The sequence below is a fragment of the Notamacropus eugenii genome, chromosome 3 (assembly GCF_028372415.1).
Source record: "Notamacropus eugenii isolate mMacEug1 chromosome 3, mMacEug1.pri_v2, whole genome shotgun sequence".
Classification (NCBI taxonomy): domain Eukaryota; kingdom Metazoa; phylum Chordata; class Mammalia; order Diprotodontia; family Macropodidae; genus Notamacropus; species Notamacropus eugenii.
In genome coordinates, this window is record NC_092874.1 from 207,804,817 (window position 1) to 207,827,662 (window position 22,846).

The following is a 22,846-nucleotide window of genomic DNA, read 5'->3' on the forward strand; positions in this document are numbered from 1 at the left end:
TGCTACATACAAAGTTCTCCTGGTTCTGCTCCTTTCACTCAGCATCAGTTCTTCTCTGAAGTCTTCCTGTTCATCATTTCCTATAGCACAATAGTATTCCATTACATTCATATGCCACAATTTATTCAGTCATTCATCAATTGATGGGCATCACTTTGATTTCCAGTTTTTGGCCACCGCAAAGAGAGCTGCTATAAATATTTTTGTACCTGGGGACCCTTTCCCATTTCTATGATCTCTTTGGGATAGAGTCCCAGAAGTGATATTGCTGGGTCAAAGGGTATGCACATTTTTGTAGTCCTTTGGGCATAGTTCCAAACTGCTCTCCAGAATGGTTGGATCAGCTCACAGCTCCACCAACAATGAATCAGTGTTCCAATGGTCCCACATCTTCTCCAACATTTATCATCTTCCTGTTTTGTCACGTTAGCCAATCTGATAGGTGTGATGTGGTATCTCAGAGTTGTTTTGATTTGCGTCTCTCTAATCAATAGTAATTTAGAGCATTTTTTCATTTGACTGTAGATAAGCTTTAATTTCTTCCTTTGAAAACTGCCTGTTCATATCCTTTGACCATTTATCAATTGGGGAATGACTTGTATTCTTGTAAATTTGACTCAGTTCTCTATATAGTTTAGAAATGAGGCCTTTATCACAAATACTAGTTGCAAACATTCTTTCCCAGTTTTCTGCTTCTCTCCTAATCTTAGTTGCATTGAGTTTGTTTATGCAAAAACTTTTCAATTTAATGTAATCAAAATTATCCATTTTGCACTTCATAATATTCTCCATCTCTTGTTTGATTATAAATTTCTCCATTCTCCATAAATCTGATAAATACACTATCCCTTGCTCCCCTAATTTGTTTATAGTATCAATCTTTATACCTAGATCATGTATCCATTTGGACTTTATTTTTGTGTATGGTGTCAGGCATTGGCCCATGCTCAGTTTTTGTCACACTGTTATCCAGTTTTCCCAGCAGTTTTTGTCTAACAATGAGTTCTTATCCCAGAAGCTGAGCTCCTTGGGTTTATCAAACAGTGGAGTACTATAATGGTTGACTACTGTGTCTTGAGTACCTAACCTATTCCACTGGTATACCCTTCTATTTCTTAGCCAGTACCAAGTGTTTTGATGATTGCTGCTTTATAATACAATTTGAGATATGGTAGGGCTAGGACACCTTCCCTAGCATTTCTTTTCATTATTTCCCTTGATATTCTGGACCTTTTGTTCTTCCAGATGAATTTTGATATTGTTTTTTCTAGCTCTAGGAAATAATTTTCTGGTAGTTTGATGGCACTGAATAAATAAATGAATTTAGGTAGAATTGTCAGTTTTATTATATTAGTTCAGCCTACCCATGAGCAACTGATGTTTTTCCGCTTACTTAGATCTGACTTTATTTGTGCAAAAAGTGTTTTACAGTTGTGTTCACATAGTCCCTGGGTTTGTTTTGGCAGGTAGATTTCCAGTGCCTTCTGTAGCTTTAAATGAAATTTCTCTTTCTACCTGTTGATATTGGGCTTTGTTAGCAATATGTAGAAATGCAGATGATTTATGTGGGTTTATTTTGTAACCTACAACTTTGCCAAAGTTGTTTATTATTTCAAGTAGTTTTTTACTTGATTCTCTAAGTATATTATCATATCATCTGCAAAGAATGATAACTTAGTTTCTTCTTTGCCTATTCTAATTTTTTCAATTTCTTTTTCTTCTCTCAATGTTAAAGTTAACATTTCTAGTACCATATTGAATAACATGCCTAGATCTCTTAACATGAAGGTTTCCTAGGTTCCCTACTGCATAGGTGGGGTAGCCTACTTTGATTGGCTGCATAGCTGGAAAGGTTACTTATTTGACTCTCCAATACTGGGATAGTCTGTTTCCTGAAAACTTTTTCCTGCTGTGTCCAGAGAGTAAAGATCACAGTTTACCCATGGTGTGGGATTTGTTAACTGGAACATGAAACCATGAAATGAACTACTTCCTTCTTCTGCTTTGTTCTTTCACTCAGGTTCTGAGAATTGGGTGCTGGGGTATTTGTTTCTGTTCTGCATTGCTTTTTGTTAGTATCTAGGTGTTGTGGTTTGATCCTCTAACTCTTGCAGTAAACTTACAATTTGGCTTACATGAATCTAGTGGAGATGTTGACCACGACTCTAAGCCTCTCAGAATGACACTATGGTCTTCTTTCATTCTTGTGTTGACTTTTAGTGTAATATCAAGGAAGGGTAAGGGGTGGTGATGGTGGTGAGGAAATGATTGTGTCTCTCTCCTTGCTGAAAGGGTATTCTTTCAAGCTGATCTGTTCCAGGAACTCTCACAATGATTGACCCTCCGCCTTTTCAGTATCACAATGCCTAGGGAACTGGAGGAACGGAAGAGAAGTGTCCCCTACCAGTTACTTCTGCTTTTGGAGAAGATGCAAGACAGCCGGTTGAGAGCAATATGGCCTGTGGAGCTGGTATCTTGCCTGCAGAAATATAATGTTCCATGTAAGGAAGTCCTTTTGCCATGGTGCTATTGTTTATGGTTGGACCAGAAAGGGTGAGGATGGATGCTTGTGTGCATGTGTGTAAGGGTGTGTATAAGAGTCATTCAGGGTGATTTGGTAATCAAAATTGCTGAATCCAGGAATTTGAGGGTCTTTGGCTCTGCCATGTTGAGAGACATTAATTCTTAGAGTATCTCTGCTAAGGAACACCACCTTTTCACTGGAAATGGAGAGAAGAAAAGCACCTGTGATTTCATTAACCAATACAGCTTGGCATCTTTATGCAACTTACAGCAATCTTGAAACATTTTCTAGAGTACTAAATGATTTTCCCAGAATCACACAGCTAATATTTGTCAGAGGTGGGACATGACCCCCAAATCTTCCTGGTTTTAGGGTTAGCTTTCTATCCACTCTGCCACGGAGTAAAAATAATACTAACAGGCAATGGACACTCCAAACAAGTAAGGTGATAGTAAAAGAACACTTATCTGTGCTTGTCATTTTGACCAAATGAATTACATTCTAGCTCTTGAAAGAATTGATATGGTAATAGTGGAACCGTTGGTAGCAATAATTGAAAGGTCATGGGAAAGGAAAGAGAAGCTACAAGATTTGAGAAGAACAAATGTTCTTCAAAAGTTTTAAAGTCTCTAAACTATAGTCTAGTGAACTTCACTCCAATTCCTGGCAAAGCATTAGAATGGGTCATTATGAAATATGATTACAGTGAACTAGCATGGCTTTATCATGAACATATAATGTCAGACTAGCTTCATTTTCTATTTTGTCTGAATTATTAAACTAGCAGATGAAGAGAGTGCTATGGATACAGATCATCTGGATTTTAGTAAAGAATTTGATAAAATACTTCACTCTGTTTTTTGTGGAAAAGATAGAAATAATAACAAAAATAACTAACATTTCTATGATGCTTGTTATATAGCAGTTCATGATAGCATATTTAGATGAATTCAAAACTGGTTGGCTGGCTAGAAATAATGGATTTTATTAATTATTGGTTTGATACTAGTATAACAAGAGGTTTGTAGTGGAGTACTCTGGGGTTTAGGGCTTGGCCTTGGCCTCTTTAACATTTTTTATCACTGACCTGAATAAATACACAGATGACATGCTTATCAAATCAACGGATGAACACAAAGTTGGAGGGACAGCTAAAATGCTGTATAACCATCTGGATCCAGTTTTGACAAATTAGAGCACTGGACTGAACAATAATAATTGAATATTATAATAATAGGATGATATTCAAGAGGGATAAGTATAAAGTGTAACATTTAAGTTCAAAAAAATCCCCCTCATGCATAAAAGGGAGTCATAGTTAGACAACAGTTTAGCTGAAGAAGATCTAGGGGTTTTAGTGGACTACAAACTCAATATGAGTGTCATGTGGCAGTTGAAACAAAAAGCTAATGCCATTTGGGTCTGAATTAAGAGATACAGAACTTCCAGGGACAGATAGGATAGTCCCACTGGGCTCTGCCCTTGTCAGATCACATCTGAATTATTGTGCTCAGTTCTGGGAGCCACAATTTAGGAAGAACATTGTTAAGGTGGAGACCATCCAGAGGAGGACAACCAGAAGGTTAAGGAGATCGAGTCATATGAATTTTGGTTGAAGGAAATAGATATGTTTATCTCAGAGGAGAGAAGACATATGGAATTATGACAGATGTTTTTAAGTATTTGAAAGATTGTCATTCAAAGGATGGATCAGACTTGTTATCTCTGACTGCCGAGGGCAGAGCCAGGAGTAGAAAGTTATTGTTGAAACAAACCAAATTTAGACCTGAAATAAGGAAAAACTTCTAACAATTAGAGCTGGTCAAAAGTAGAATGGGCTGCTTTTAGAGGGCATAGGTTCCCCTTCCTTGGAGGTGTTCTATCTGAGGTTGGATAGCCACTTGTTGGCCCAGGATGTTAAGCAGTGTTATTGGACTTAAGAGTCAGGAAGACTCAACTTAGAGACTCCCTATGTGTATGACCCTGATCAAGTTTTTGAAACCTCATTCAGTCTGAGTGTCTTCATCTGGAAAACTGGGGCAATAATAGAACCTACCTCAGAGAGTTGTTGTGAGGATCAAATGAAATAAGATATGTGAAGTGTTTTGCAAACCTTGAAGTGCTATATAAATGCTAGTCATTGTTAGTCTTATTTTTATTCTCATTTTTATTATGTTAGAGCTAGGATTTTGGGGGCTGTATCATTTGTACTAGATTACATCTGAGGTCCCTTGCAAGTCTCCAATTTTGTGATTTTATGATTCTTCACCCTAGTCAGACTATAGCTGAAGGGCAATGTTCAATTCTGGGCTTCATGTTAGGAATGAGATTGATAAACTAGAGAGCTTCCAGAGGAGGGCAACTAAGAGAATAAGGAACAGAGCAATTCTGAACTTTTCAATAAACTGAGATATTGTGTCCTGCACTGGGTACCACATTTTAGGAAGAACATGGACAAAATGAAGCATATTTAGAGCTGTTACCAGTATGGTGAACATGCTGAATAAGGATTAGTTAAAGAAACTAAAAATATTTGCTCGTAAAGAAAAATGATAAGATGTGGAGAAGACTTCACCTTCAGCCTTTCCAAAGGTGAATGGGCTGCCTTTGGGAAGTGAGAAGGCTCTTGGTCACCTGAGGTTTTCAAGGAGAGGCTGCATGACCATCTTCCAGGGATGTTGTATAGAGGGGTTTCTATATGGTTGGGATTACAGAGGTCATTTCTACTCTGAGATTCTGTGGTTGGGAATGGAGATGGGACTCCAAATTTAGGGCAGTGAGGTGCCATTTTTTTAAAAGCAAATGTCAGAATGATGTCCTGTGAAGCAACTTTCCAAATGGAGACCAGTAGGAGTGAGAAGTGAGAGAAGGATAAAAGACATCTGTCAGACAACTGATAAGCCTTTTTGTCTCCTTTCGCAGTGTTTGTTGATCATGATGCTGCCCAACTCTTCCTGACCCTCTGGAACTTGATTCAGAGTCAAATTACAGACTTAGAACTGGTAAGGACTTAGAGTTCAAAACATTTAAAATGCTACTTGTTCTAGGAGTAAGCAAACAAATGCTTATTAAAAACCTAGTATATCCCAGCACCATGCTAAGCCCCGGGGACATAAAGAAAGGCAAAAGACAGTCCTTGCTCTCGAGGAGCTCTCGAACCTAATGAGAGAGATAGCCTGCAAACAATTATGTGCAAACAAGGTACATACAGGATAAATTAGAGATAATCCACAAAGGAAATTAAGGAGGAATGGGAAAGGCTTCCTGCAGAAGGTAAGAGAGGAGAAGGAGGAACTAGGTGGTTTAAATGCTTAGATAAGTGTCTGGTTCATTGTAGGTGCTCAACAAAATCTTTATTAAATTAATGGATGAAAGGTAATGTGAAGGGTGGCATTTATAGCCAGCAAGTGTTGGAGCAAGAAAGACACAGTCCTTTTTCTTTAGAAGTTGATCATTTTAATTGGGGATAAGGGAGAAGATGAAGGCAAACGATAAGGGAAATGTTTGAGAAGAAGAAGTAAAGGATAGAAATAGAGAAGATAAGCAGTTTTAGTTACTGTTTGAGCCTCTGCTAAGATGTCTCTTTCTTTTTGCAGTCAGAAAGACTGAAGACCTTGTATACTATCAGAATACAGGAGTCCATGGTTTGTCTGGACTGCAACGTGAAGAATCATAGGGATAGCAGCATGTTGACCCTTTCCCTTCCTCTTTTTGATACTGATGCACAACCTCTGAAAACCCTGGTTAGTATTTTCTCTTGGAGAATTTTCTTTGCCAACTTTGGCATGGCCAACATTCTATGTTCCTATTGATTGCCCCGGTACTTTCTTTAGGTAAGTTATGTCCTTTAAGAAGAGATTTTAAGATTCTTGGAGAAAGCAGAAAAGACTTTTGAGAGGCCTTCTTGTCTATCCTTAAAACTCTTTTTAAAGAACTCTAGCCAAATTCGTGACTCTCTTAGTGACTTTCTTGGTATCCAGCAAGCTTTTCTGTCCGGAGATACCTCACTTGTGTCCATTGTACATTCCTCATGACTCTAAAGCTTTTTTTCTGGTTTGGTCCCCACTAGTAATATAGAACAAACTGGTTGTCTTCTTCTATTTTGGAACCCTTACTATGTTTTAAGATTTATTCAGATACCCCTTAGCCTTCTCTTCTGCTGGCTCAACCCATTCTAGTTCATTTCTACCTTATATATCTATCATAATCAGCTTTTGTAGGCTTGTCTCACTTTAGACTTCAGGGCTGTGCTTAGGGAAAAATGTGCAAAGCTTCCAATCGTAACATTTCCTACTTGTGATACTCTTATGTCTTGATGGTACTTGATGTAGCAGAGTTTGGAAAATATGGGTTATTCATTTAATCTTTGGGTATCTTTGATAACTATCAGCTAAGATTTATACAGAAGGATGGCTTTCCGTTTCAGTATGCCTCTTTTTCATTTGTTTACACACTAACATTAGTAAGTTATCCAGGATTCTTCTATTAGATTTGGTTAAGCTATTTGCCTTTTAAGTCACTAATTGATTATTTTGCCTTTTTTGTCATTTTTAATCTTCATCTTTCTTCTTCCCTTCTAATTCCTTTCTTCTTCTGACACAAATCCCTTATGTTTGTTCTTTCACATTTCTTATTTTAAAAATCATGGTTGATTAGCTGAGCACAAATACTATACTCATTGGTATATAAAGAATGATAATAATTTATATTTATATTGGGCCTTATGGTTTTAAAGTACCTTACTTAGGATCAAAGAGCTAGAGCTAGGAAGAACCTTAGAGACCATCTAGCCCTACCCCTTATTTTACAGATGAGGCAACTGAGGCCCAGGCAGTTTAGGTGACCTACCTTGTCACTCAGAGAATAATCAAGATAGGTGGGATTTGAACTTGGGCTGTTCTTTCTTCTCTACTGAACACTCCCATAATTTACACTGGTTCATTAGTCCTGAGGAAGAGATAAATGCTTCCTTGCCCCCATTGGTAAAATGAGGAAACTGAAACTCAGCTTGTTCAACTTGTTTAAGGTGACACAAACAGTAAGTAGAGGAGGGAGGGATTGAATGTAGGTCTTCTGACTTCAAATCCGGTGTTCTTTTAATCGTGTTATATTATGCTGGGAATCAAAGTATAAGACATAATTCCTGATTATTAAAAGAGGGGAGCTAGGGAGACAAAATAAACATATGTGAAATAAACAAATCCAAGAATGAACATGTAGCTGTCATGTTATGTAGTTCAGACTGGCTTTCTTAGAAGCCTTCTTTTTTTTTTTTCTGACACTTTACAGCTCAGAGAAGACTATTTTCATTTTTGGAAAACTGTTTTTTTTTTTTGAGACCATAGTAGGACAAGTCAAGTGTCAAATGAAGATCATGCTATTAGTTTTAAAGGCATATAACTTTCTGATCCCTTCCTAGAATCATCGTAACTCATCAGTGCCTTTCTTCCTTGTTTTCAAATAGAGGGTTAGAGAGAACTGGAAGGGAGATAGGATTGGGCTCCTTGAAATGGCCCCTATAGTGAGTAAGAAAATTCCTTTGAGGTTCCCCATATTATAGAATATCTTTATAATGCAGAAGCATTATAAAGCATCCAAAATGTATCCATGTTCATTTAAAAAAAATTTATTGATAACTTTTTTGAGGAAAATTAAAAAAAATGATAAACTTAACAAATAGCAAGAAACATTTACATTTTCACATGTAAATGAAACAAAAAATAATTGTATGAATTTCTCCCCACAGTTTGTTTTTTAAGGTGTATATTAAATTTAACACAATACTACCAGGCAGACACAAATATTTATCGTCTGCTAGGTACCAGGAACGTAGCAGAGTGGCTGCTAAATAAATAAGACAAAAGACAAAAAAGGTAAAAGGCAGTTTCTACTCTCAAGGAGCTTACAGTCTAACGGAGGAGACAATACGTGAACAGCTATGTACAAATGAGCTATATATAGAATAAATTGGAAGTAATCCATCTTCCAGAGGGAAAGTACTAGCATTAAGGTAGATCAAGAAAGGCTTCTTGTAAAAGGTAGGATTTTATGTGGGACTTGGAGGACAGGAGTTGGAGATTAGGAGAGAGATTATCCTAGGCATAGGGGACAGCTGGCAAAAATGCCCTGGGAAGGGAGATGGAGTGTCTTGTGTGAGGAATAGCAAGAAGGCCAGTGTCATCAGGGGACAGAGCATGTGGAGGAGGGATGGTATATAAGGCAGCCCTGCCCAGCTTGGCAGTAGGTAGAGGCTAAAATTAAAATAAGCTAAACTTCTTTGGGTTGCACATAGGTTTTGAGTGATGTATTTTTCAAGTAAAGGTATTATTAATGATTAAACTATTTTGCAAATAAACCATATTTAGGAAAAGAGAAATTTCAATTAATATCAATTAATTACACTTACTACTTAAGATGTTTATTTATCATGAAATCCCATCAATGTTAAAAAAATTACTTTGCTAAGCGGTACAAGTTTTAATACATTTTTCAAGTTTTCTTACTATCTTAATGGGATGTATTATACTTCTTGTCAGCAATCAGTTTATCATTAGCGAGTCTTTGTTGCATGGTCATACAAGACAAACTTAAATTCTCAAAAACACTTTTTTTTGGTCAGGACATAATCTAGAAATTGTACTCAGGAAACACTTCTTGATGAAGTCACCTTCAGTAAAAGACTTCCCAGTAGCAGCAATTTCTTTAGAAATCTGAAACTTCTAGTAGTAGTAGTAAAGTACTATAGTAGCCACTTGATTTTCTGAGTTAAATTTCTTGAAAAACCATTGTTTTCCTCTGATATTTTTCAACAATTTAGATGCTTTAATTTGTTTTTCATTGGTGTCCAATTTGCCTAAGTCAGGATGTTTTGATTTGAAATGGCAACAAAGATTGTATTCCTTCAGAATGGCTATTACTTCTCAGCAAACAAGGCACAGTATTTTTTCTCTCATGTAAGTAAACAAATATCTATTTGTCTACTCCAGATTAAACACTCTATGTTCTGTTATCTCCCATTTTACAAAATCACCCTCAAAACTATAATGTTAGAATCAAAAAAACCTCCACAGCAACTGCTCACATACAAAGAAATACTGAGCTGAGGGTCTGACCTTGGAGAGAGCACCAGGTACTCATGTAGCTTGGAGAGAGGCTGTGCAGTGAGGGAGAGGAAGCAGTCCTTGTGCTGTTGCCACTCATCACACAGCAGATATCAGCTGTGTTGGCTTGTGGCTGGACTCACTTTGTCCCTATTCAACACCAATAATGACTGAAAACAAAGCAAAAAGATAAGATTCTTGCTCTTCTCAGAGTAGAGACAGACTGATGATGGTTGGTTGTGGCAGGTCACAAGACAAACAAGAGAGAGTGTGCAGTGGTAACCCACTTGCGAAGTTACATTATGGGTACAATAGTGACTAGTGGAAGGTGGGTTAAGTGGGGCACAGACAAAGCACTCATTACATCTTTAATTTCTTTTATAACCTCTACATTTTTCATGACCTGCCTGAAATCCTTTGGTGAGTCATATGTTGTGCAGACCTGGTGTAAAATGTAAGAAAACTGGAAAGGTGAGACGAAGGGGAAGTTATGAAGGACTTTGAATCTTGGAAGTGATAGGGAGCCACTGGAGTTTAATGAGTGGGGGTGAGGGTGACATGGTCAGACCTAAGCTTTAGGAAGATTGCTTTGAAAGTTGAGTAGATGAGAATTGGAGTGAGGAGACACTTGAGGCAGCAAGCTCCACCAGTGGGCTATTGCAGAAGTACAGGTGTGAGGTGATGAGGGACTTCACCAGAGCGATAGCAGCATCAGAGAAAAGAAAGAGACATATAGGAGAGATATTATGAAGATAAAATTGACGTCTTGGCAATAAATTGGATATGGGGGTAGGGAACTGGTGAAAGAGAGGGGAAGAGTTGAGGAAAGCACCTAAGTTCTGAGCCTGGGTGACTGGCAGTCTGGTGGTACCTTCAACTGACCTACTTGTTTATGTCCCTTTCTGAGCTTCCTTCTGCTTCCTTTTGTGTATTGTAAATCTTTCATGGGTGCTCTGACTTTTTTTTTGCATCACTACCACTACTGTCCACTCTGACCTCACAACAATTGCTACCTTCCCCACCAATAAAAACCTCCCATGTAATAAATTTAGTCAAAGAATTAATTCTTTGGTCATCTCTGAAAATGCTTCATCATTAGTGTATCTGGAGTCATAACTAGTCATTGCATTGATGAGAGATCTTAAATCTTTCAAAGTTGTTTTCCTTTATGTCATGGTAATCATTATGCAAATTCTGGTTCTGCTGACTTCACTCATTATTAATTCATAGAAACTTTAGATTTTTCTGAATCCATCTTTTTCATCATTTTTATGGCATAATTCATTTTAAAGATTCTACTCTTCACTGGTCTTTTCCTTAGAAAAGCTTGAAAGTTTTCTATTCTAGTGAAGATACACTTTTTTCTTCTTACAGGATTTAGTCAGTTTTTGAGAATAAGTTATTCTTGATTGTAAGCAGAAGTGTACTGGTGCCAGTCTGAATTGGCTCTTGAGAGTGCTTAAATTTTCAGTGTGAGCATTTATACCTCAGAAATAATTAAATGGTACAAGTAAAGGCTTGGATTATGGTTGTCTTGATTATCAAGATTTGTGTAATTGATGGAGAGAATACAAATTTAATTTAGAAGTGTGTCATACATGCATTTTTTTCAGACCCAAATGTTGAACATATACCAGCATATCTCCGTTGTGAGAGTATTTATCATATTCCAAGATTTTCTTTCCTCTAAAGTAGTTGCAGCATAGTCTTTATGATCTTGACTATGATTCCTTGGTCCTTGATCACTTTGTTTTCTAGCTTCTTGCCTGTATATTTGACATGAAACTCCTGGATTTTGGCTATCATATTCCTGTTTTTCAGTTTTGGTTTTCCTTTATGAAGTGGTCAGTAATTTCTTTCTATTTCATTTGCCATCTGGTTCTAATAGATCTAGGCAGTTTCCTTTATGATTGCTTGAAATACGATATCCAAGTCTTTTCTTTGATTATGACTTTTAGGGAGCCCAGTAATGCCTAAATTACCTTTCCTCAACTTGATTTGTAGGTGAGTTGTTTTTGATAGTTGGTAATTGTATGCTTCCCTATTGTTTGTAGTACTTTGTACTTGTTTAGTACTTTGTTCTAATATTTCTTGCTATCTCACGGAGTCAATGAATTCTGTTTTTTCCATTACATTTTTCAAAAGCTTCAATACTTGGTTAAGTTTTTCCATCTTCTCTTCCAAGATATTTATTCTTCTAATTTTTTCCCTTGAGTTTGAATTTCATTTTTTAAGTGAATTTTAATTTTTTATGCCTACTCTTAGAGTTTTTATGGACAAACCATTTTGTACTTGTGGACAAGCATTATTTTTACTTGATTTGGAGTTTTTTTCTGGGTTTATCTTTCGGACTTCTTTTAACTGACTCTAATCCTAACCCTAACACTAAACGCTGCTGACTCTAACCCTAACCCTAACCGTAACCCTCTAACCCTTACCCTAACTCTATAATACCATAATATCACATTACTATAATTTTTTTGCATTATATCTAGAGTTTTTGGTTTTGTTTTATTTACTCATATCACCAACCTCATCCTGGACTAGGACTTTTCCATGTGGTTAGAAAGCTCTTCTTGGACTTATCTCTTCACTATCCTGGATGCCAGTGGCCCTGAAGTTCTAGATAGTAGAGCCAGGACTGGGTCCCACTTTCTGTTACAATCCTGGGTTGCTGCCTTTGTCTGCTGGTGATACAACATGGATGATGGACTTGGCCCTATCTCTCTCTTTCTTCTTTCATGAGCCCCAACGAAGGATCTTAGTTCTGTGACCTGCTGTGGCCCTAATGGGTCCCAATCAGATTTTAGAGATAATGCTTGTCTTAGGTGTGATAAAAGGCCTACACACTTGAGCTGGTCTTGTCTCCTGCTACAGCTTGAACTTTCTTGAGGCTTATAATGCTCATCTCTATCTCCCTGCATAGTGACTTGTGGGGGCTGGTTCTAACCAGTATAGTTTTTCTGACAGGTCAGGGCTGAAATCTCATTGGCTTCAGGCTCCATGGATTGGAGTTCATGCTGGTTTCTACCTCCCATGACATATCCCCTCTTCTAGAAGCTGCAGGCTTCTGATTGTCTTGTTGTCTAAATCTAGAGTAAATTGAGGAGCTTATTGGTGTTTTCCTCTAATCAGGTGCCCACTTAAATCTTTGCTGAGGTATTTATGGGTGATCTGATTTCTTCTAGGATATTCTATGTCACCATCTTAATCAGAAGTCAGTATTTTTTTATTTTTCACTGCTTTCACTTCCAAATATATCTTTCCTCTCTCTCACTAAATAAAAAAGAGAGAAAAAAGCAGTTTAGTACAATCAACTGATATGTTAAACAAGTTTGATCATGTGTACACATTGTTCTATACCCATAGTCTCCACCTCTTAAAGAGGGTAGAGAGGTGAATTTTCTCATCTATTTTCAAGGCCAAGCTTGATTTCTAACATTATACTGTATTCAGATTCAATTTTTTTGTTCTTTCCACTTATGTTTTCAGCATGTGTATTGTTCTCCTGGTTCGTACCTCACTCTCTCTCTCTCTTTTTTTAATTTTTAATATTCATTATTAAAGCTTTGAGTTCCTTGTTTTCTCCTGTCCTCCCTCCCCACCCACTTTCATTGAGAGAACAAGCAATTCAATATAGGTCATACATGTGTAGTCATGCAAAACACTTCCATGATAGTTCTGTTGTGAAAGAATAACCACATTTCCCTCTGTCCTATCGTGCCCTCCATTTATTCCATTCTCTCCCTTCACCTGTCCTCCCACAATAATTGCTGCTTCTGATTATCCCTTTCCCCAATTTGCTGTCCCTTCTATTATCTTCCCTCTCCTATCTCCTTCCCCCTGCTTTCCTGCAGGGTAAAATAGATTTCCATATCCAATTGAGTGTGAGTTATTCCCTCCTTAAGCCAAATCCCATGACAGTAAGGCTCACCTATTTTCTTTCATCTACCCCATCTTCCCTTCCATTGTAAAAGCTCTTTCTTGCCTCTTTTATGTGAGATGATTTGCTACATTCTACCTGTCCCTTTCTCTTACTCCTGGTACATTCCACTCAACAGTAAATTTTATTTAGGTATTCTCCCTTCATATTCAGTTCACCCTGTGCCCTCTGTCTACATACACACACACACACACACACACATACATATACATACTTACACATATATAAGATACATATACATACATACCCATACCCACCTACATATATATTTATATGTATGTATATATAAATATATGTGTGTGTATATATATATATATATGTATGTATGTATATGTTCCCCCTAACTACCATACTACTGAAAAAGGTCTCATGAGTTACAAATAACATCTTTCCATGTAGGAATGCAAACAGTTCAACTTTAATGAGTTCCTTAAGGCTTCTCTTTCCAGTTTACCTTTTCATGCTTCTCTTGGTTCTTGTATTTGAAAGTCAAATTTTCTATTCAGCTCTGGTCTTTTCAACAAGAATGTTTGGAAGTCCTCTATTTCATTGAAATTTCATTTTTTCCCTGAAGTATTATACTTATTTTTGCTGAGTAGGTGATTCTTGGTTTTAATCCTATTTCCTTTGACCTCTGGAATATCATATTCCAACCCTTTGATCTCAGTGTAGAAGCTGCTAAATTCTGTGTTATCCTGATTGTATTTTCAAAATACTTGAATTTTCTGGCTGCTTGTAATATTTTCTCCTTGACCTGGGAACTCTGGAATTTGGCTACAATATTCCTAGAAGTTTTCTTTTTGGGATCTTTTTCAGGAGGTGATCGGTGAATTCTTTCCATTTCTATTTTACTCTCTGGTTCTAGAATATCAGGGCAGTTTTCTTTGATAATTTCTTGAAAGATGATGTCTAGGCTCTTTTTTTGATCATGGCTTTCAGGTAGTCAGATCATTTTAAAATTCTCTCTCCTGGATCTATTTTCCAGGTTAGTTGTTTTTTCATGAGATATTTCCCATTGTCTTCTATTTTTTCATTCTTTTGGTTTTGTTTTGTAATTTCTTGGTTTCTCATAAAGTCATTAGCTTCCATTTGTTCCATTCTAATTTTTAAAGAACTATTTTCTTCAGCAAGTTTTTGAACCTCCTTTTCCATTTGGTCAATTCTGCTTTTTAAAGCATTCTTCTCCTCATTGGTTTTTTGGACCTATTTTGTCATTTGGGTTAGTCTATTTTTAAAGGTGTTATTTTTTTCAGCATTTTTTGGGTCTCTTTTAGCAAGCTGTTGACTCATTTTTCATGATTTTCTTGCATCTCTCTCATTTCTCTTTCCAAGTTTTCCTCCATCTCTCTTACTTGATTTTCAAAATCCTTTTTGAGCTCTTTCATGGCCTGAGATCATTACATATTTTTTTGGAAGCCTTGACCTTGCTGTCTTCCTCTGATCATATTCTTTGTTCTTCCTCATCCAAAAGGATGGAAGAAAATACCTTGTCACCAAGAAAGCAACCTTCTATAGTTTTATTTTTTCCTCTTTCTGGGCATTTTCCCCACCATTTACTTGACTTTTGAGTCTTTTGTCAAGTGGAGGGTATACTACCCTAGGCTTCAGAGGTTTTGTGCAGTTGTTCTCTGAGATATCTCTAGATACCTTTAAGTTCTCAGTTCCTCCAAGGTGGCACAATCAAAGGAGAAGAGTTTACTCCTCTCCTGGCCTGCACTCTGGTCTGTGAGCAACCAGCAGTACTTTTTTCTGCTCTGGAACTGCGAGTAGGATTCCCTCTTCATGGCTGTCACCAGCTCCACCTTGCCAATGCTCCTCCTCACCCCAGGATTGCCACTCAGGACTGAGACTCAGTCAGCTGCTTTATTCCCCCAGGGTCATTAGGCTGAGGGCTCCAAAAATGGACACTGTTGCTGCAGTGACTGCCCCCCTGGGGCTGAGACTGGGACCAGACCTCTCTCCTCTCTCACTCAGATGGAAGAGCTTTCTTACTGACCTTTGAAGCTGTCTTGGCATTTGTGGGTTGAGAAATCTGGAAACTGCAGCAGCTGCCCATGATTCCACACCCTGAAGCCTGCTCCAGTCCTGTCTCTGCCCTGCCACCCATGCTGGGCTGCTCTTTGCTCTGAACCTGGTGCTATAGACCTTTCCTGTCATCCTTTCAGGTTGTCTTGGGCTAGAAATCTGTTTCACTCTGTCATTTTGTGACTTCTGCTGCTCTAGAATTTGTTTAGAGTCATTTTTTATAGATATTTTAAGGGCTATGAGGGGGAGAGCTAGAGCAGGTTCAACCTTCTACTCTGACATCTTGGCTCCACCCCCAGCTCTCTTCACTCTCCTTTAGTTCATACTTTCCATGCTTCTCTGAATTCTTCATATTTATCAGTTCTCATGGTTTAGTAGCATTCTATTATATTCATGTACCTCAATTTGTTTCTCCTTTTCTCATCTGGTGGATATTTACTTTTTCCTCTCCAGTTTTTTATTACTACACAAAGGAGAACCCATATTGTAATAAGTAATAAAGAGAATGTGGTGGCATTAGGAGAGGATTCTCACTTTCACTGAGTCCCCAAAGCAGAGCTCCTTGATAAATACTTCAGGTTGGAGTTGAGGGGGCTGGGCAGTTGTGAGGAAGAAGAGGAGGAACCTCATGAGATAGCAGCCAAGACTGTTAAGTTACTTGTCTGACAGCATGTTTCCCTTTGTGTCTTCTGGGACAGGAGGATTCCTTACATTGTTTTTTCCAGCCCAGGAAGTTGTCAGGCCAAAACAAGTGTTTTTGCGAGGAATGTGGGAAGCTGACCTATTGGCAACAGGTAATTAGCTCTGTGTGAAGGCTTACCTTCTTCCATGACTTTTTGTTATTCCAATGTTGTCCTTATTGGATTCTTAGGATGTTCCTGGCTGAGGTAGAGTTTCCCTATAGTCTCTTCAGATCCTTGAATTCATTCCATCTTAGGCCCCTGGACCGTGGCTTGAGTCTGAACCCATGACAGGGGGATAGTGTCAATATCAAAATTGAAACAGGGATTTTGACAATTGCTGCCACAGTTCATCAGAGCCCTTCATTCTTAAAAGAAAGGAATGTCAAAAGGAGAGAAGGGAAAACAATGAGGGACAATCTCTTCAAGGTTGGACTACTTTCATTAGATGTGCTGGACAAATTCTAACTCTGATGAGAAAATAATTGAATTTATTTAGTTGGGTAGAATTTCTAGTGTGGTAAGCCAATACTGATCTTTCCTGAAATACAAAAAGTACAGGTTAGCTTGTTGACAGCTGGGTAGATGTCCCATTGCTCCAATCCTGATTCTTCCTCCAAAGGTAAATCAGGGGGATGAAATCCAACATACCCATGCTGGACTAACTTTTCATCCTAGTACCTTTCTTCTTCTAATAGTATGGATTTTCACTCCTTTGCCTTCATGTTTCTACTTCTCAGACCCTGAAGGTAACCACCTTGCCCCCGACTCTGACATTACACCTTAGGCGGTTCTCCTCCAGGAATTTTTCAAGGACTCAGAAGATTATCCACCCACTGAGTTTTCCCCAAAACCTGGATTTCAGTCAATTCCTTTCAGCAGAACAAGATTGTTGTGACTCTGAAGGACAGGTAGGGGATACTGCCAACCCCAGTCAGAGAAGTGATTCTTTTCTCCTGTTCATTTGAATCTCTGGATTGAAGAACCCTGAAGATATAGAAGCCTATTAGGAAGGAAATGACCCACATTTTCAGAGAAGACACCTTTGAGCAGCTACCTTGATCTATATTCCCATCCCCTCTGCCCTAGTCAGCAATAATGGCCTCTGTTTGGGGAAGGGTAAGAGAATAAGCATTTATTAAGCAACTACTCTGTGCCAGGCACTGTGCTAAATGCTTTACAAATATTATGTTATTTGATCCTTACAACAACCCTGCAAGGTCAGTGCTATTATGACCCCCATTTTACAGTTGAAGATACTGAGGGAGGTAGAACTTGCCAAGAGTCACAGAGCTAGTGTTTGAGGTTGGATTTGAATTCAGGTTTTCCTAAATTCCAGGCCCAGAGCCCTGTGCACTATGGCACCACCTAGCGGTTGGTAGTAATTAGGACAGGCAGTGACCAAAAAAACCTGTTGGCTGCTTGATATTATTCATGAATTCATATCTTGCAATTAATATGCTCTTCAATCAGTGTTGGCAATTTGTATGTAGGAAGATTTTCTCAATCCCATTCCCTCTAAACTCTACTGCCTCTAAGAAAATGATCTCCATTTCTTTGAGGAAGATGCTAGTCTTAGAGCTAGTGTGCACCTCTGAGATCATCTAGCCGATTCAACATTATTTTACAGATGAAGAGAAACTGATATCTCCAGAAGTTAAGTGACTTGCCCAAGGTCATGCAGGTAGTAAGAGGCAGAACCAGGATTTGAACTCAGGTTGACTCCAAACTCCAAACTCTTCCCATTATAGATATGTCTGGCTGGTACAAGAATCACAGGTGCAACTAGAAACAATGAAAACGTGTTGCTTTTAAAGAGACCAGAACTTCAAGTTACTGCAGCTATTTCCTAGTCCCAGGTTCCTTAACAGCAGAATATTAACAACAGCAGTAGAAGTAGTAGCTAACGTTTATGCAATGATTTAAAGTTTGGTTTAATTGTTTATATGCTTTCACTATATTATACTACTTGTAATGTAATAGATATGCATACATACACACACACACACACACACACACATATATATAAAACATATCTCATTTTATCCTCACTATAATCCTAGGAGAGAAGTGCTGTTATTACCTTTTCAAAGAACATAGTGTATAATAGAGAAGCTGATTCTTACAAATTGTATAGCCCTTCTACATCTCCTATAGACTATTGCCTAAAAGTGTCGTAGGCGTAGCTCATTATGCTTTGTTTCCTTCCTTCCTAGCAGTATGAACTTTTTGCTGTGATTGCTCACATGGGGACAGCCAGCCATGGACATTACTGCGCCTATATCTGCAATCCTGCCGATGGCAGATGGTTCTGCTTTAATGACTCCAATGTTTGCTGGGTGAGGAATCTGGCTTGTTACACTGGGTTATCCACACTTTCAGAACATCCATCCTGCTTTAACTGGAATTATAACATTCAAATGGAACAAAACCAATATCAGATGGGCTCAGAATGCCGAAAATGTTTTGGTTCTGCGTTTTGGAATTTGGAGGGGTCCTTCTGTGGTTTGGGAGCCTTTTAAAATTAGAGTCTCTAGTCTTTCTTCAGAAAGGTCCCTCTGATGAATTTATCTGTTAGGGTCCAGTTCCAAAGACTTGACTATTTAGCTTCATTGTCCCTGAACTTTGATGCATTTTGGGGGAGCATCAGGATGTCAGAAGAAACTGTGACAAAGAACTGTGTTATAGGAATACTAATTTAACCACAGACTCAGATATTATATGATAGACAGACTAAGAGAACTGCTATATAGACAGGGTCAGGGCTTTGCAGAAAGGAAATCCTATAATTAGATGTTCCAGGGTCTTGGGATCATTAATAGAGAATATGGTGGGAATATGAGCAAGCCTATGTTAAATAGGACAGTGCTTTGGGTATTTAATAAATATGGATCACTTGACTTTATTTCTTTGTGTTCCTGTAGGTAACATGGGAAGATATCAAAAGGACTTATGGGAACTGTCATTTATATTGGTAAGAGAAATATTTGCTTCATCAATTGCACAAAATGAAGAGATTCTACAAGGCCCTTACTGTTACCAGTGTCATGAACCTGAGGTTTTTTGAGCAACAACTGGGATGGGAATTTTATTCACTCATCCATTCCTTCCTTTTAATGTATTATAAAAAGTTGACAAAAGGAAACTCAGATAATGAATTGTAGTTGTCAAATTTGCTATGTTAACAAAACATTGCAAAACATTGTCCTACTAGCTGTCTCTCTTCTACTAGTTGGCTATGTGATTCAAAAGGTGATCTATCATATACACTAAAAGCTTCTCCTTGTACTTTATATCCTAGAGTAGAAAATATTCCTCATCATTCAGGGACCAGATAAATTCTTGAGTGTCCATTGTAGGGAGTGGATATGAAGGTATAATTTAATAATGAAGGGGGAAGGATAGCTATTTTTGGAAGGGTTCTGGGTTTTTAGGGTGCTATTTTAGATGTAGGCTATATTGCCAAAGGATGCAAAAGAACAGGAGAGAAGAAAATACTCCTTTGACTGGTTTATTACCAGTGACCATAAAAATAATGCTTAGGAAATGGCTTGATACCAGCACTAGAGTATCCCTTCCAATCTCTTGTCTTAACTGATTAAAATTTTTTCCCCTCTATTTCTCCTTCTTAGGGGAGAAACAGCCTATCTTCTGGTTTACAAGAAGAATGAGAACCAGTTGGCTAGCTCTCCAGACACCTCCATGACTGTCAGATAATTCCAGAGTCCTTTTCTACCTTCAAAATATGTTGACTTTTTGAAAAGGATTCTTGGTATCTTCACTATTTATTTATAAGGCAATCATTTTCATGTGTAGTTCCAAGGGAACTCAATCTTGGTTTGTACCTATATAATTAAGTTTATTATAAAACACAGTTATTTCTCAAGCTTCATTGAACTTGGTACTTCTTCCTTCTTTTCTTCCCTCCAGCCTTTTTTCCTTCCTGCCTTCCTCAGCATTCCTGCCTTCTACAAATATCCATTGAACACCTACATACTACATGAAAGGCACTGTGCTGGGTGATATGACAAACAAACACACAGTTTTTGTCCTCAAGAAATTTAAAAAAGATATTGTCAGCAGGCAATCACAACTTCATGAAACTTTGGACAAATGTAGGTTTATTACAAACACATGCATGTGGAACCCAAAGAGTTTACAATCCATACAGAAATTTGCATATTTATTATAGTTCAATAAAGGAAGGAGGAGGAAACACAAATCACCACCTAAAGGGGCATGGAATGGGAGGGGGGAAGACGCAGTAAAGGTGGGAAAAGGACAAAACTTCTGTTGTAGAGGAGGAGGAATATGATGACAAAAGCAGCATTTTTTTCCTTTGGAGCTGCTAGAACACGAAGATAGGATAGTCTGCTTATCCACAAGGGTCCCAACTGCACAATCAGTTTCTCAATCTATTGCAGACTGACTGGCCTTGTTTTGACTCCCAAGGACATACAGGGAATATAGCTTGAGGTGCAAACAATAAATTATGTAACCTCAGAGGTGTAATGGTAATTTAAGGTTAATGGTGGGTGGGGGGAAGAGTTAAAGATCTTCTCTGCCCATTAATAGGCTTCAACACCTTTTGTTAATTTCTAATGAGGCACTGGGTCTCAAGGGTTGTAATGCTCTCTGGCTCTGAAAAGTGTGTATATACTCTGAGGTGAGGTTTTACTTCGGGGCTTGGTTTTGGAAGAAGTTTTGTGTGCCACAAGAGACTCTGGTAAGCCACTAAGGAGCCCCCTGGCTTTGAAAACCCAGACGTTGATGCTTCTATCTCTGGTAACTATGCATGTATTGCTTATGGTCAGACAGTTGGAAACCCTATCTGTTGATCTTTGTTTCTCTGTTTATATTTTCTCTGAAGTTCAGGGTGCTGACTTTTCCCCCTGAACTAAGTTAATGATATAAGTACTTGATTAAAGTGATTGTTGACCTCCCCAAAATTGCTTTGCTTTTAGAAAAGCAGATCTAAGAACCTGGACAGCAGGCTGTGTATGTCAGGGGCCTTGCTGATACAAGGGGAGCCTTTGTCCCTGATGCATTCAGGGCCTCCTGCATACTCCAGGTCCATTGTTTCTGGAAAACTCAAAACGACATGTTCTGGGAACCCCTTAATATTCCTCAACAGTACGTACATCCCATCTAGTATTGTCCAGTGTGGGAATTTCACCACTTGTGCTGCTTCTCTTCTCTCTCCTGGGAACAACCACATTCTAGATGCAGTGCTTTGGTGTCCACTCCTCACTCCAGAGGATTTAATATACTCAGCTTTTGGACTCCGCCCTGAGGCTGAGCCATCCTAATTATTGGGTGACTGATTGAAAACTCACCTCAACCCACTATGTGTAGTTAGTTCCTGATCATACTTCACATCTCATTCAGCAATCAACCAGGACACCAGGGTCTATACAGGGCCCTGCTTTTAATTTAGGAATAATAACCAAATTGAACTACCATTGAATTGGAAAGTATTTGACAATTTACTGCCATTTGGCTGTACTCAGTTATCAAAGCTCAACTGCATGACCACTACTCTATATGTTGTATTCCCCTGATAGGATGTAAGCTCTTTGACGGCAGAGTTTGTCTCAGTTTTGCATTTGTGTTCCTGTGGGCTAGCATTGTACATGGCACATGAAAAGTGATTAATAAATGCGTGTTAAGTGACTGATCTATGCACAAATAAACACAATATAATGTAGTCCATGAAAAAATGCATTTACATGCATACATGTGTGTGAATCATGCTTGTTTGTACAGATACATATAGTTATAACTATAGACATATATCTGTATCTATATGCAAACAAATAAGCATGATAAATAGCAGAAGAAGGTAAAAGATTAGGGTAAAGGAGAGGCCTGGAAAAAGTCTTTATGTAGTACCTTTTCTGGGGTCACTTCCTCAACTGCATTGGCAGGCTAGGTTCTCAGGTTACTGGAGTAACCCTAATGGGCTTCTATTACTGTTGCTCACAAGCAACAGTATGCTTGTGTGCTTGCCAAAAGCAACCAATCAGTTGACATCAATTAGCTTTTACAAAAGGGATATTTACTAAAAGGCATAGCAAGATCAGAAGCTACAAAAATATCCCTCAATCTGGGGACACTCTCCTCTTGCACACGTGAGGTTCCTGGGGGCAGTAAGATCAAACTTAGAGCAGATGATACAAAATATTCCTCCCAAACCACAGGCACATTGTTCACCCTAAAAATACAAGGTCTCTGTGGGGAGTGGGTCCAAAATTAAGTCACAGTGCTAATGAGGCATACATGTAGGGAACATAAGGGACTGATAGGTAGGTACATCGTGACTTCTGGACCTGGAGAGATCTTTTCTCCATGGAAGGAATTCCCATCAAGTTTGCTTCTGGACATGGTACTGGCATTGAAAGAGTTGCTCCCTTGCTCAGATTCACTGGCTCCTTACAATTGGTTGAAAGGTCAATCACACTGTTGGACTGGGTCAGTTAAGCAGGTTTCTTGGCTACTCCTACTACTGATTCCAGTAGGCTCTGCTATCAACTTCAGTTGCTTATAAGATCTCTGATTATTTTCACAGATCTTC

At 38.3% G+C, this 22,846-nt stretch overlaps 1 protein-coding gene across 6 annotated transcripts in view; it reads left to right on the plus strand.

Annotated features, from left to right (window-relative positions):
• Positions 1-20,164, plus strand: part of USP18 (ubiquitin specific peptidase 18) — a 38,129-nt gene extending 17,965 nt beyond the window's left edge. For 2 of the 6 annotated variants that reach the window (XM_072654173.1, XM_072654174.1), the window contains exons 4-11: positions 2,356-2,501; positions 5,447-5,526; positions 6,121-6,267; positions 16,291-16,386; positions 17,013-17,183; positions 18,489-18,611; positions 19,197-19,246; positions 19,905-20,164. In XM_072654173.1, coding sequence (XP_072510274.1) covers positions 2,356-2,501; positions 5,447-5,526; positions 6,121-6,267; positions 16,291-16,386; positions 17,013-17,183; positions 18,489-18,611; positions 19,197-19,246; positions 19,905-19,989 — 898 coding nt within the window. In that variant the 3' untranslated portion in view covers positions 19,990-20,164. Of the gene's footprint in view, positions 1-2,292; positions 2,502-5,446; positions 5,527-6,120; positions 6,268-16,290; positions 16,387-17,012; positions 17,184-18,488; positions 18,612-19,196; positions 19,247-19,904 lie in introns of all 6 variants that reach the window. The other 4 variants (XM_072654175.1, XM_072654176.1, XM_072654177.1 and 1 more) reach the window with 4 other exon arrangements.
• The last annotated feature ends 2,682 nt before the right edge of the window (positions 20,165-22,846 follow it).